Source organism: Epinephelus fuscoguttatus, linkage group LG24, assembly GCF_011397635.1.
Source record: "Epinephelus fuscoguttatus linkage group LG24, E.fuscoguttatus.final_Chr_v1".
Lineage (NCBI taxonomy): Eukaryota > Metazoa > Chordata > Actinopteri > Perciformes > Serranidae > Epinephelus > Epinephelus fuscoguttatus.
This window is the reverse complement of record NC_064775.1, coordinates 20,378,370-20,393,696: the sequence shown is the minus strand read 5'-3', so window position 1 is coordinate 20,393,696 and position 15,327 is coordinate 20,378,370. Positions and strand designations below refer to the sequence as shown.

The window sequence follows — 15,327 nt, the reverse complement described above, 5'->3', positions numbered from 1 at the left end:
GCACCCAGCCGAACTCTAGTTAAGGGTTCAGTCATTAAAATTAGAATGTCCAAAAGTCTCTCACACCATAATAAAACTAAATGCATCGTTGGTTAACTGTAATTTCATATATCCGTCAAGCAAGTATCGGCTAACAGAAGCTGCTAGCGGATGCTAGCTCAAGGACGTCAGTGTGTGTGTGTTACAGGATATTTCCGTGCGTTCGGTTCATTTAACACACAAAGCTCTTCACTCTCTTAAAGACAAAGCTGCGCCTTACCTGTCGGCTTAAATGCGACGCGACTGTGTTTAAACTCGGGCTGCAGTTCCCACATTTTACGAAAATCAATCCCACGGTTCGCACACAGGACGCCGCCATGTTGACCGACTGCGATGACGTTATTGGCGGAAGTTGTTACACGTCAGAGACATGTGTCATGAAATATAGAATACAAATTAAACCTTTTTTTTTTTAAATGTAGTGAAAAATCTCAAGACAAACATTGCTCACAACCTAGTTACTAGTTTTATTTGTTTTTTATTAAAGCTGTTATTGGCCTTTCTGTAAGAGACGTAAATAAAAACGCACCAATATAAAACGTTTTCAAAGTTTTAGCCGCATCAGCGTGGTTTAATTATATTGTTTTGGAACTATTTATTTATTTATTTATTTATTTATTTATTCTAAAACAAATTATATGTACGTGTCTGTATGTGAATGCATATAAGCATGGCTAAATGCGCATATGTATATATAATAGAATAGAATAGAATAGAATAGAATAGAATAGAATAGAATAGAAATAACTTTATTTATCCCAAAGGACAATTCAGCTGTCCAGCAGCTCATGAAAGACCAAAAACCCCAAAATAAAATACATTAAAGTGTATGTTTTAATGGGTGTATATGTTTATCTGTAATGTATGTGTGCATAAAGTGTATGTCCGTATCATAATTCAGCCTACATAAAAGTGTGCAGTGAACAACAGTTTTTTGCTTCTTTGATTGTTTGTTTATGTTTGTCTGTCTTTTTGTTTGTTTTGTTTGTAATTTTTATTGCAAATTTTCACTGCATTCATGAAAATTATATTGAAAAAAAAAACCTATGAAAATGCCACTACTACTACTACTACTACTACTAATAATAATAATAATAATACTAATAATGATTAAAATAAATAAATAAATAAATAAATAAGCCAATTCCCTGGCAAGGCAGCACAAATGTTGCATTCAAATGCTCATAAAAAGCTGTAACTTCTGTGTACAATGCTGTACATTCAAGTTTGTTTGTTTTTTATGAGTATAGAAAATGCCAAACCCTGAGCCATCATAAACAACTGCATTTTTACATGCACACACATCGACTTCCTTTATTTTACTATATGGCCAAGAGCTTGAACGCATCATAACAGTATGTTTAAAAATAAGATCTATGGATGATTCAGGCACAGCAGAGGTTGTTTTGTGTCATTTAGACAGAGACAACTCATAGACGTTACTGATGAAAACTGGGGCAAAATATTAAGCTAAACAATCAGAAATGGAAAGGAAATGTAGAAACGTAAGTGAAATAAAATAAAAGTTTATAAAGCATCCCTTCAAAAAAGAAACCCTTTAAAAATAAACATAAAAAAAAAGAAAAAGAGAAAAAACTAGATAATCACAACAACATGCCAACAGACCACAACGTTGCATAATCTGCCTGAAATGACAAATGAGCCAAATAAAAAAGTGTAAATTCCAACAAGGACAGAACATTTTAAAACAATTGAGTACACTGACTTTCACCGGCTGCTTCCATTACACAGCTTTTTTTGTTTTCTCTCAAACATCAGTCCACATCACATCACAATGTCACCGCTCATTGAAATCGTGTGTTGTTCAGCAAGATCGTGGAAATTCGAAACATGCTGGCCACATGGTGCAGCTAAAAGCTAAATCTGCAGTGATCCTGCACACTAAAACTATTCCTCATGTCCTTTGTTGAGGTTGGAAATTAACACCAGCCATTGCCTAAATCTTAAATCCTAAAACTACTCAAACTTGTTTGTTTACAGGTTAAAAATGATTAAATTCATTTGTCAATTTCATGTCTTTCCTATGCAGAAAAAAGATCCTTAAACAACAGTATGTTGACTGTTAAACTGATAATCAAGACTTCATTTGGAAGAGTTTTTTAGAGGTTTAATGATAATTAAGTTTCAACTTTTTTTCCTCCCATCACACACAGCTATCTGAAACCACTTTGACCCAAGAGATATTGCACTTGTAAGGCTCTGATGCCCTGTCCGATTTAATATGAACTGTATGTGAACACCATCTGTCTTGCATGTAAAGTCGCTGACAATAAGAGGGGTACTGTAAATGTCACGCCACAGGATTTAAAGTGTCGGATCCACATGAGTTATCAGAAATAACACAATAAAAAATGCTCAGTCACCGTCTGCCAAACACGTTGGCAAGGCTACACATAAAACACATTCTTTTTGCATATGCGGTGCAGTCGGTGCTGGGCAGCGCAGAGATGGATTAACACAACATTTTGTGTGGATTCCTTTAAGACATAAGCACAAGCTGCCTTCTCCACCAAACTTCCCTTGTTCTGCCATAGAGCAATGACTGAGAGCTTTACTGTAACTCACAGTCCAACATGTAGCCAACCGCAGTTTAACCGTTCATAATGTTGCAGCAGGAGATTCAGTGCCTTGCTCAACAACATGTCTATGTTGAGTTTGCTTTCATGCTATTACACTCCAAAAAATAAGACACTGATTCAACTTAAAAAAAATTAAGGTAACAATTTGCATGCATCTTTTAAGTAATTCTAACTCTGAGTCAGCGTTTTTCATAGTCTGACACTCAATCAATTAATTAATTACGTCCAAGATCATTTGCTTTGACCTCGAAAAACATAATTAATTTGAACCAACTTAATATTTATTCAAAAGTTGATATTTAGTGGTCAAACTATTTTATTTAAGATATTCTAACTTATTTGAATTATATCCTACTCAAAAATATAAAAAATGTTTCAGATTTTGACCAATTTCCTAAAATAAGTAAATAAAATAAGTAAAACAAACATAATTTTTTAATACTGAAAAACGTCTTTATTATAAGAGTCATTCACTAACCCTATGAATAAATTTTTAGAGTGTATACCAAAGCCCTGAGAGGCAAGTAAAAAAATGAAATTCTGGTGATCCATTTTCTGTGTCTGATATAATTTATTTTCTTTCCTGTGCTTATACCGACCAGATGTAAAAAGAAATTTAAAAATTATTTATTGGAAAATATTTTTTCTATGTTACCTTTTTTTAAAAAAAAAAAAAAAAAAGTGACAAAAGGTGGGAAAAGGTGACTTTTTAGGATCAGTTTTCAAAGTGTTTGTTGTTGTAATACTCATTTTAGCCACAAGAGGCTGAAGTGCATCACTACCCCATGTTCTAAAGGCTGATTTATGGTTGTATGCAGACCCTACGCTGTATCCTACACAAGTGGTCAACGCCTTTGTGAGTTTTTATACTTGACCAGCAGTGTGTCTGTGTCGCTTTGCAAATACACCTCTAAGGCTCTGATCACACAGAAAGCCTGTCAGCAGCTGGAGACGGCTTTTTGTAATTGTTTAAATGAAAATGAAGTTTTCTGCGTTGTGGCGCTTCCACGCGTTTCTGTGCTCTAGGGGTCCGGAATTTTTGCCAGAGCATTCTGAACTCCTCGAGTTGAAAAAAATCAACTCAGAATGGAAAAGCACCCTACATTATCTCCACTTTTTTCCCATTGTTTAATCAGATGATTTGAAAGGCAGGCCTTCTGTGGTGGTTATGACAACAAGTTTACTATTGGTAAACAATGGAGGAGAAACTGGTGGTAGCAGTTGCTGGATACCCAGAGCTATACGGCCCAATGATAGACAGGTTGTCAAACTGCCTCAGAGTCATCCTAAAATATGCCTGGAAATGGCCATCATAGAGCCGAAGCTCCTGGACCAACTGGTGGTACTCCCCGTGATCCACCCTCTTTTTTAGGGTCTCATGTACCCACACAGATCTCTGTTTCCCTGTGCCCAACAAAGTATTTGCAGACAGCCTCTCACCCTCAACCAGAGCTACAGCAATTACCCGCTGCCTGAACATTTTAGGAATTAGATACCGATTATTGTGGGGAAAAAGTTAGATTAGTCACACAGGAAGGTTAGTGTAAGGATGTGATGGGGTGGTTGCCTGGCAGCAATAAAAAGGTGCAGCAAACTTTTTTTTTTTACCAATGGCATTCAGTTTGAAAAAAACAAAACAAAAAAAAAGCCAGTGCATATTTGCAACCTGCAAAATGCTTTCTGCAAGATCGCGGCCTAAATGCTAGTTGGCAACAAGGTTTCTAAGCCAGTGACATAGCCTAGCGGCTAATTTTTACTCATATGAAGCAAGGAACAAGTGCATCATCTAACAAAGGTAACGTACAAAATTCGGCTGCATTATAACTCACTTAAGGTTAACGAACAATGCTATCGTCTTGTGCTAGACATATTTCTCCACATATACAACATGCTAAAATCATTACCATAAGCCTATGACATTTTCCTTTGCATAAATTAGCCTAGCAGCTAGTGGACTTTTCTTCTACTCATATGAAGCCAGGATAAATTACACACAAATCTTAAATGCTGTTTTGCTGGGGCTTTACTGTCTGTTGTGACTGTGATTGTCTGTGAAATAAGTACATAAAAGCTTTGATTTCAGTGAAGGAAATGGTTTTCACTTTACAAAAATGTGTAGCCTAGGTGCATATTTGAAGAGCTGCACATCAGGCGATGACCTAGGATTTGGATCTACGCAGAGCCTTCTCCTTAGATACAGTATCAATTCATGACTTCTTCCAGGCCAGTTTTAATTTCTCCATGCACTCAAAACCAAAAGACAGACATGACGGTAATGCAACACACAGCACCACCACTACGTACACATCAAGCGCTGGAGCTAGCTAATGACCATCAATCATGATCATAATGAATAACTATTTAAATATAAGATGAAGCACAACTACAGTAGGCACCATTGGACCACGGTAGGCAATATGATATACTTTGTTGGTCAAAAAAATAAAATGAATCATGAGTTGGGGTCGTTAATGGAATAAAATCTGGTTGTTTTGTCTTCTTCTACTCATGCCGTGCAGCTCGCTCTCTCTCTCTGTTGTTAATCTGAGGATTGCTACAAAGACAAAAATAGAATTTGGGCCAAAAGTTACATTACAACCAGGGAAAACAAACACGGCTGAACTGAATGGATGTGTTACGTCTTTCCTTCTCCTCTACTTCGTTCAGACCAGAGACAGACGTTTGAGTGGGTGGGTCAAAAAGCATTTTGAGTAAGTTATTAATAACTTAGGCAAACATTGTGTGCAATAGTCCCACCTCTGACCTTCTCTCCCTGTGTGTCTCTATCTTTTTCTCTCAAACACACACACACCTTGGAGAGCACTCAGTCCTGGACCTGGTCTCTGTCTGTGACAGGGTCACACGTGTAGGTAAAAAAAAAAAAGTATGGGTATATGTAATAATTTAATAGCCTATATTAATAGGAAAACAAACCAAATGTGGTCTTGACACTGCAATGGCTATTTGGTGACTGGCACAACCCCATCAGCAAGTAAGATTGTAGAGACCAGTGTGTCTCCTCCAGTTGTTCCAGTCGTGTCATATACAGCATTGGTTCCCAGATTTCTCCTTAGTCATTAGTTCAAGGTCCACACAGTTCAAAATATTCAGCGTCATTCTTGCGTTTGGCCTAGTTTGCTGTCCTGCGTAAGTATCTGTCTGTTATTCACTCTCTACAGCAGGAGTTAGAAATAATGATTAAAAAAAGACATGCATTCATGCAGATTGGCTTTGCAGAGAGCAGAACCATGATGCACTTAGCGTGTAGCGCTTTCAGCATGCTATACTTTTTCTTAGTCTTAAATCATAGTATTATTTTTGTCCCATGTTTTATTGAAATGTGTCCTGTACTGTTTAGGTGAATACTCCACTGGGTATAAATATAATTATTTAAATGAAGCCTGTGTGTGTGTGTGTGTGTTTTGATCCAAGCTAACACAGTTCCTCACGCATTCATTCCCACATCGCCATATATCAACGTTTGGTCATGAACTTTCCACGTCCAGATACAAGGTACTCTGGGTGCGTTGGTTGTTGACGTTCTGGGACACCGTGTCAACTTCTGCCTGTTACATGCATTGTCTGTTTTCAAAATACACTTCTGTTTTCACAGGAACTTTACTATTCAGTACAACGACGCAAATTGAAAAAAAAACAAGGTTTGGCTAAAAAATTCTACAGGATGTAAACACCGTTCTCCTGGGTGAAAGTCGCTGTTTGTTGGACCCATTCACCCTACTCAGACTTTGCTGCCTTAACTTTCATTTTTGTCTAACAACATATCCCCCCGATGCCACCGAGCAGCATTCAGTTATAATGGCAACTGTCTGCCAAATCATGCCGATGTCAAAGGACGGCTTTTTTTGTCAGTGTCTGATGCCACACATCATTGCCCAAGTGCCGGATTTCGATGACTTCAGAGTAAGACCGGGTTGTCCAAGCTGAGGAAAGCCCTTAAAGATGAGGCTGACGAGGCAGAACAAAAGAGCTTGTGGCTCTGGCTCCGAAGAAAGGACAAGTGGGGGGAAAGCAAGGATCCTAGGGCTGGCTGCAGCGGGCAGTGGGGAGATGTCCATGCTATGTTCCAGGATCACAGGACAGAAACATCGGTGAAGGGTGGCTCCTGGCTGATGACCCTGCAGCTAGCTCAGGCAGAAATACCCAGCAGGTGGATCCACCTGTGCTTACATCGAGAACAACGTCAAGAACACCATTCTGTTTCTTGAAAATGTGTCTTTGTTCTCCACTGGTCTCCATGAAACTTAATTCTTGTAAGATGTGACGTGAAACGTTATCAGTTTTGAGCTGAATTCCAAGTTACAAACTATCGCTGTGTCTCCAGATTTGGTTATTTTGAATTTTCATTCATTTTTTATAATTAAAAGATATGTTGGCGAATTATTATGTATGCAAATAGGACTCCATTTGGTTCATCATAAGTTGAGGAGAAGGTGGCCTCTTTCCCTCTCAGTGTGTGTGTGTGTGTGTGTGTGTGTGTGTGTGTTTACGGCACAGTACCTATGCTGTGTTTACAGATCAATGCTGTGTGTCTTCACTTAGATTACTTTGATAGAGTTGGAACAGGAACACGGGGAGATTAATCAAAGTGAAGGGGCACTGACTCCCGGCCCGTGCCAGTCGATATGGCCGCGTGGTTAATTTGCCCCGAGGAGGGCTGTCGTCAGGCAGATGATAAACAGTGTTTGCCCCGTTTTTTAGCCACAAGCGTGCTGCTCACCAAGAAAAATAGTTTCGACCCATGGTCTCTAATTTACAGTGGGGGGTGAGAGGTGGGACATTAATCATCCTTCTGCTGTGGCCTGGGTCTGACAGCCGAGCCACCGTGGGTGGATTGGGTGGAGATATTCGTTTGGTGAGCTCACTGTAGACTTGGGTAAACCCTGCAACTTACTACCTGACACTGTGATGACTCGAATGTATTCATTTCTTCAAGTCACTTTTTGCTAATGAAAGGATACACCTTGTTAATGAGAACCAAACACTGACAGTTGCTGTGAAAATGATGAATTTGCACTGAAAACAGTGCTACAACATGAATGTAAAAGGATTTAATTTAGAGAACCTTATGGGCGTCTGTTTTCATGCTTGGCATGTGCCATCAATGCTTCATATGAGGCTGCAGCTCAGTGCCAAGCATTAGAGAGCTGGCTCACATCCAACTCTTCCAACAGATCTCCATATGGACAACAGGGATTCCGGCACTGTCTTGAAAAGGAAACACCACAATAGGCGACATTGACCTCCTCTCAATTTGCCCCATCCCCAGATTGAGTGACATCCTTTTAATTGTATGCCTAAAACAGAGATGGAGCAAGAAATAATGGAGGATATCACACCGTGGAGTGGTGCCAAGTCCGCTCCTTCCCCCTTCTTTCCCAAGGATGGAGTGCAGGAGAATTGAAGGCTTATAATACCAGCGAGCTGAGGCTTTGCTCCAGTCATCATTTCCATGCTGCTTTACGCTGATTCCCTAATATCCTTAGCGCCTTGCGTAGGGATAAGCCCATCGTGCTGAAACATGGCTGTCATGCCTATAAACCGTTCACGGCTCTAAAGAATCCATTATGGTTGCTCCACAAACATGGGGACTCAAAGGGCCACTTTGCTCAAGCTCATTTACTCTTTTAAAGCGTATTTATTTACCCTTAGTGCTGTGGTGGAAGGGATCTCCAATACACCACAATACATCACAGCAGGATAGAGGAATAGTGTATTTAAGTGTAAGTGGACATTTATGCCATGAATCACACATCTTAAGGATACTTAGCTGCATTTCTTATCGGGCACATGTTGATCTGGCAGCACACAATATATACAGATGTGCAGGCATCAATCTGCCAGAAGAAATCAGAATATATCAGCACTCTTAAAGAAAGAAAAGCCATGATTCAAAGATTATTAAAAATCATCTTTACAGTATCTCTATAGTATCCAGAAATCAAAGGCCTCAGGATGCATTAACAAAAGAAGAATTTGGATTTTAATTAATTTGTAAAAGGTGTAGTCAGTGTTGCACGTTGTACTCCACTTATCTGCTGAATTTCATTGATAAAAAGTAATAGAGGATCCATTCCCGCTGTAGGTCAATGAAAATCAAGGCACAAACACTGACAGGGGTTCAGTTTCCTCTGGAGCCACCCATTCTGCAAACGTCACTGCTGCTATACCGTAAAACATCCACTGAATAGTATAAAACCTTGGTGCCTTCATAAGTTTGTGTGAAGTGCAAACTATTTTAATGTCATTCTGAATGTGCATTCCTCAGATTTCACAAAATGTATGAATGCTGTGCATGTAAAATAAAGGCAAAATTGAAAATACCCAGCTGTTCCTGTCATTTGTGTCATTCTGTTTTGATTCAGCTGATGACCATATGGTACAGTACAGAGCCATGTCACCAGTAATGACTGGCTGCTGCTCTTTGGGAAATGGAGTCAGTGATTAGTGAAGGTAGTCTCTGGGACATCCTGGGTCATTATAGAGTCCCTGTCTTAGCATGGGAGCAGCAAATGTATTGTTTTAAGAAACAATAAATTGTGAAGACAACAAAGCCTCCACAGAAATAACATTTAAAGTCTTGTGTAATTTATTCGTCAGGGATTTCTCCTGGCTTCATATGAGCAGAAGATATCTCCCCTTGTCGCTAGGCTAATTTATACAATGTAAAATGCCACAGGCTTGTGCTAATAACATTAGCCTGTTGTATTTATGGGGAAAATGTGTCCAGCAAAAGACAAGTGCTTTGTCTGTGAATGCTGCCAGTTATAGTAAAGCTGATTTGTGTACTTGTGTTTGAAATTGTTTCTATTAAGCCATGTTTAATGTGTGTTTTGAATCAACTAAACTTTAGGCTACAGCACTTTACAGAAACCAGGCTGCCAACTCCTGTTTTGGAGGTGTAACTGCAGAGTGACACAGACACACCACTGCACAAGATGTTCACAACGGCGTGGGCGACATGCGTAGACGACGTGCGTAGGTGACGTGTGTAGGCTACGGTGCAGAGTCTGCCGCACAACTATGAATCCCGCATAAATCCTATTCTATTTCTATTTCTAATTTTCTTATCCAATTAATGTCTTCTTGGAATTTTGGTGCTATTTTCTATGACTAATATACTGCTTAGTGAAATGTCCTAGCTCGTGGTGGTAATTTCCACCACGCTTGCTCATGGTAGAAATTATTGTGTCCGCTAATTGGAAGATCAGCGGTTGAATCCCTGGCTCCTCCAGTCTACATGCCCAAGTATCACTGAGCAAGATACTGGACCCCAAATTGCTCCCAATGGTGTGGTGTGTTAAAAACTGAGTGGCAGGTGGCACCCTGTACGGTAGCCTCAACCGTGTATGAATGTGTGTGTGCATGGGTGAATATGACTCGTAGTATAAAAAAGCGCTTTGAGTGGTCGGAAGGCTAGAAAGGCAGGTCCATTTACCATTTATGTTGTGGCGTTATAAAACTGACCTGCCTTGACTTGTAATAATACTGCTGTTAAATATCTGCTGCTAGCATGCCATTACTACAATACAGAGTGCTGCCACGACTACTTTAAATGTAGTAAACAGTATATGCATATAGAGTGACACTGAAGTGCATGCAGCAGTGTGTTACGCTCCACTGCGTAGTGTCAAGCTTACACCCACAGTACACCCACATCTTTGTGTGAGGTAAACCAAGTTGCAGTATATGCCACGGTTCAGGGCTCTGTCAGGGATTACTCATCCCCCTTTCACACACACACACACACACACACACACACCAGTTCGTAGATTATCAACAAGTATGGTCATTGAGTGGAAATTAATTTGCCACTGGTAATGGATAGAGACATTTTGCTGAGATGCGTAAAAACAGCTGAACTGCCAGCGATTACCTGCTGGAATCAGCCTTCATCAATATCAGGATAATTACAAAGCACTTCTGGCAGTGCGTGAAATGAATGGAGCGTGCAACAGATTGGGCGGTGGCCATAGATGTCTGCAGATATTAGGCCTCCTCCTCAGAGCGGCACCACAGGGAGAGAGAGCTACCTGAACAGACTGGAGCTGCTGCTGCTGCTGCTGCTGCTTCTGTTGCTCCAGCAGGTTCAGGAGGAGGCAGTCTGAGAGGGCTTCATATGAAAACAGAAAACAGTCAAGTAGATTAGAACAAAGATGACTGTGACTGAATCTTAAACAGTGGCACAATCGAGCACAGAATTAGAAGAAAATAGAACAGAAAGCATAACAAAAACAAGATGAAACAAAAGAAAGATCACATAAGAGAGAAGCAAAGTGCAGAACAGATGAGAACAACAGAGGCTGGAAAGAAATACACTTGTACAGAGCTGGGATGAAACAAACAATGGTTCTACAAAACAAGGTTTTAGTAGTTGTTCTGGAGCTTCTGACCATATTGTACAATCTTATTCAGATTCAGCAGATTTGTAAATGTTCAAATTTTCTGTTTTCTGAACACTTAAATGAATTAAAAGTTGAGGTTTGAAGAATGTTTCATTTAGATACTGATTCTGATTCAACACAGTATAAGTTGGCTTCTTCCATTATATCTACTGCGGCATTTCCACTGCATGGTAGAGAGCATTCTTGTCGTAAACAAAATAGGTATTCCATAATTATTTATAAAAGAAAATCATACATGATCTTATATCCTCCCACCTCAATTACCGTAATGCCTCGTTCACTTGCCGAACAATCGAGCTACACACCAGCTCCAAATCCTTCAAAATTCAGCAGTTAGACTTTTGACCAAAACAAAATGATCCTCACACATCACACCTATTTTGGTTTCCCTGCATTGGCTTCCAGTCTCTTTTAGAAACCATTTTAAAGTTCTTTTAATCACATACGAGGTTCTCAATGATCTCACACTGGAGTATATGACTGAGCTTCTCACATTGTACCGTCCAAACAGGCCCCTCAGATCTGCTAGCCTCGGTCTTCTAACTGTTCCAGAGTCCAGGTTAAAAGCAAAGGGTGATCGAACCTTTTCGATTCTTGCTCCTCGGCTTGGGAACAGCCTCCCACTGAGCATCAGATCAGCTGACTCTGCTCATGTTTCACAATCTCATCTGAAAACTTACTTTTACAGATTTCTGACAGTTGATAGACTACTGTGTGAATGGGAGTGTATGTATTTGCAACCATGTTTATATGTATACATGCTCACGGGCATATAGTATGCGTTGAAGTGTATATGTTGATGTAGGCAGATGTACTGTATATGTTGTGTTTTATTAGTGTCACTGTTGTTTTGTTTAGTTAATATCATTATTCATTCATTCACCGTAACTGCTTATCTTTTGGGGGTAGTGGGGGGGCTGGAGCCTATCCCAGCTGTCACTGGGTGAGAGGCGGGGTACACCCTGGACAGGCTGCCAGACTATCGCACATCGACACATATAGACTGACAACCATTCACGCTCACATTCACACCTACGGACAATTTAGAGTCACCAGTTAACCTGCATGTCTTCTGGGAGGAAGCCAGAGCACCTGGAGAAAAACCACACTGACACGGGGGGAACATGCAAACTCCACACAGAGGACCCCCCCCAAAACCCTGTGATCGAACCCCCCCCATCCTTGGTTTGAACCAGTAACCCTCTTGCTGTGAGGCGACAATGCTAGACCAAGTAGCATATCAGGATTTTTTTAAGGACCCGCAGGTAACCTCTTCTCTTTGGTTTTCGATTAAATAGTTTATTGAGTGTTGTGTTGAAAATTATGTCACGGCAGTTTCATGCAGCACTGCAATTGTGTGGCAATTCAGTGGAAAACAAAATAAAAAAAGGACTTGGGACAAGTTGCACAAAACACCCACACACAAGTTTTCTCCTTAAGTATGACACTTCTGGCTTAATTTATCCTTACCTTAGGGACCTGGGGACACAGTTGCACAGAATCCCTTAAAAGATTTACTTAGTTAAAGAAAAACATTAACTCCTTTACTGCGTTGAAAGAGATTTCACAGCAGTAAAAGATTCCATGGAGATATTAACACTTGTGATGCCTGTTATAGTAGTTAGGTAGTGAAAAAATGGCAGAAGGAAAGCAGACAAGAAACCCATATTGGTCAGAGGAGGAAAAGATTAGCCTGGAAATCCAGACCCAAATCTAGAAAGACTTAGGGTCTGGCTATGAGTAATGCAAATGGCCCAACTCGAGGGGCGGCACCAAGCATGCATTTGTAAATATCACTGCACGCAATTGGATAACACTACGACCAATCAGAACAATACACGGGGTGACGTATCCAGAGCGCTACCGGTGGAGCTAACTGGTAGATTAGACTCTTGCTGTATCCGGTCGGCACAACAGCAAAAACGTCCTTCTTTCAAAGGAAAGATTCGTCTTCTTTTTCTCTTTTAGAGAAAAAGCCAAGTCTAACTCATTCATTGTAGCGGCCAAAGCCGTTTCAAACAAGTGGTGTTCATCCGCAGCCATCTTGCAATGTTTACTGAGTGATTCCGGACTTCGTTGTCGCAGCGCTGTCGTCATCTGTTTAGCTCGCCTCTGGCCCGCCTATATCAGATACACCGATGTGATTGGTGCAGCTCGGCTCCAACAGCATGGGTAATGAGCATCATTACTGATTGCCAGAGTGACTCGCTGAGCAAATTCAAATTGTGCTCTCACAAGAACTCTGGATTTCCAGGGTAGGAAAAGATTATACTTCTGAAGGAATACAATCATAGAAAGCTCAAACTACAAAGTAAATTTGATCCACAAATACCAGAAAACACAAAACGACTGTAGGAAAAGATTGCAACGAAAATGAATTCAGTCAAATCTATAGTGCAAAATCAAAAGCTTATCCATTGGGTTCTCCTGGTCGCAGAACACTCTTCTCAGGGTGCACTAGTTTTTTCATTTATCACCATAAACTCATGTTGCAGTTAAGATAGAGTCACACATTTCTTTGGTTGCTAAGGTCTTTTTGTGCAACAGTCAAGGGATTCCTTCAGTATGACACCAAGACAAGGAGAAAACTATACTTAAGTGGACATTTTAAGGAAACCTTGAAGAGAAGACTTAAGGGTGTTTTTTGCAATCAATTTGGAAACCTTAACTAGGACTTTAAAGAAAATCTTAACCTATGGTGTTTTGTGCAACCTGCCCCTGGAGCACTGTCTCCCTCCAGAGTCATCGAAATCTGGCGCTTGGGCAGTGACTTGCGGCGTCACCAAACCAGTGAAAAAGAGGTGTCCTTTAACGTTGCCATGATACACAGCTGGTTGCCATTATAGTTTAACGGCGCCCAGGTCAGGGGGAAACGCAGAAGGGACAGGGACGAAAGTTAAGGTGGTGAAAGGCTGAGTGGGACGGCTGGGAGTGGTAGTGGGCCCAACAAACAAACTTTTACCTGAGAGAGCAATGTTTGCGTCCCGTAAGATTCTAAAGCTAAATCCTGTTCTTTTCTCCTAAACCTAAACACATGTTTTTGCTGTTTAAGGAAATAAAAAGCATTTTGCGGTGTTGTACCAGCGTAGTTCATTTATTTTGAAAGACTGTATGCAAACGGTAAATTTCCTGTGAAAACGGAAGCATATCTTCAAATACGAGAACTAGACACAACGTGCCAGAATGTCAACAACCAATGCACCCAAGGTACTTGCATGTTGTATGTGGATGTGGAAAGTCCATGTCCAAAACGTCAATATGTGATGACGTCGGAGTGAGAATATGCTGGCCCCTGGTATGAAAAATGAGTTGAGTCAAACCACTGGACATGCAACTTAAGGGATGTAATAAGTTTATACTTCTCAAGTGGGTGTAACAGTGTTAATCAGAATAGAACGGACTCATATCTTTTAGAGCAATGCTGGTGATCAGACTCTGATGTGACTCTGTCAGGTGGTTTTTGAGTAGGAAAGGAGGGGGAGTAAGAGGAAGGGGTACTCAGGGTGTTGATCCCTGTCTTTCCCAGACTCCACTTCCATCCCTCACATGGAACCACTTTGGTTGCCCCCCTTTCCCCCTTGCCCTCTCCTTTCTGTCCTCTCAGACAGCGGGCTGGAGGCAGTATTGGGTTTCCTCTCCAGCTGAAGGGTTACTTCGGTCCATCGCTGGGATGAAAAGATGACTATTTGCCTCCCCTTCTTCCATCCGACTCTTTTTTCAGGTGAGAGGCTCGGGGAGGAAGGAAACTATTACACGCGGGGTGAGCTAGGGCCTGGAGACGCAGCTGCCAGCCCTGCCCCGGCCTGTCAGGGGAGGAAGAGGATCTGGATCCGACACTGGACGGGGGAGAAACCCGAGATCTCTGGAAACGGCTGGGAATGACCCAAGAAAAACTTCCGCCGCCCCTCCACCATCCTCGTCTCGTCCTGTTCTGTCCCAAAGTGTTTCCCATAATGGTCTCAGTTTGCAGAGGTGGCGGGGGTTCCCTGAAGGCCCAAACGAACATGTGTGAAAGCATGAATACACACCATGGGAACAGGCACATACACAAACAAGTCCTCCCTGCAATCAAGTTCTGAGGTTATACCACACATAAGATTAAAATTATATTGTAAAGCAGCGATGGAGGTTTATGATAATCTGTCCATCGTCGTCTGTGACCTCCTCAAATTTCTGTTTTGGCTGCCCCGACACCTCCAGGTTTGCAGAGAACGATGGAAACCAGGCACAGCTGTTAAGCTTGCGGTGGAGGCAGATTTACATAT

The 15,327-nt window shown here is 41.0% G+C and overlaps 1 protein-coding gene across 1 annotated transcript in view; it reads right to left on the bottom strand.

The window, feature by feature from the left end:
• mrps9 (mitochondrial ribosomal protein S9) overlaps positions 1-376 on the bottom strand; it is a 29,355-nt gene extending 28,979 nt beyond the window's left edge. Inside the window, exon 1 of the mRNA XM_049570352.1 lies at positions 260-376. Within this exon, the coding sequence (XP_049426309.1) occupies positions 260-358 (99 nt within the window). The 5' untranslated portion in view covers positions 359-376. The remainder of the gene's footprint in view (positions 1-259) is intronic.
• Between the last annotated feature and the right edge of the window lie 14,951 nt (positions 377-15,327).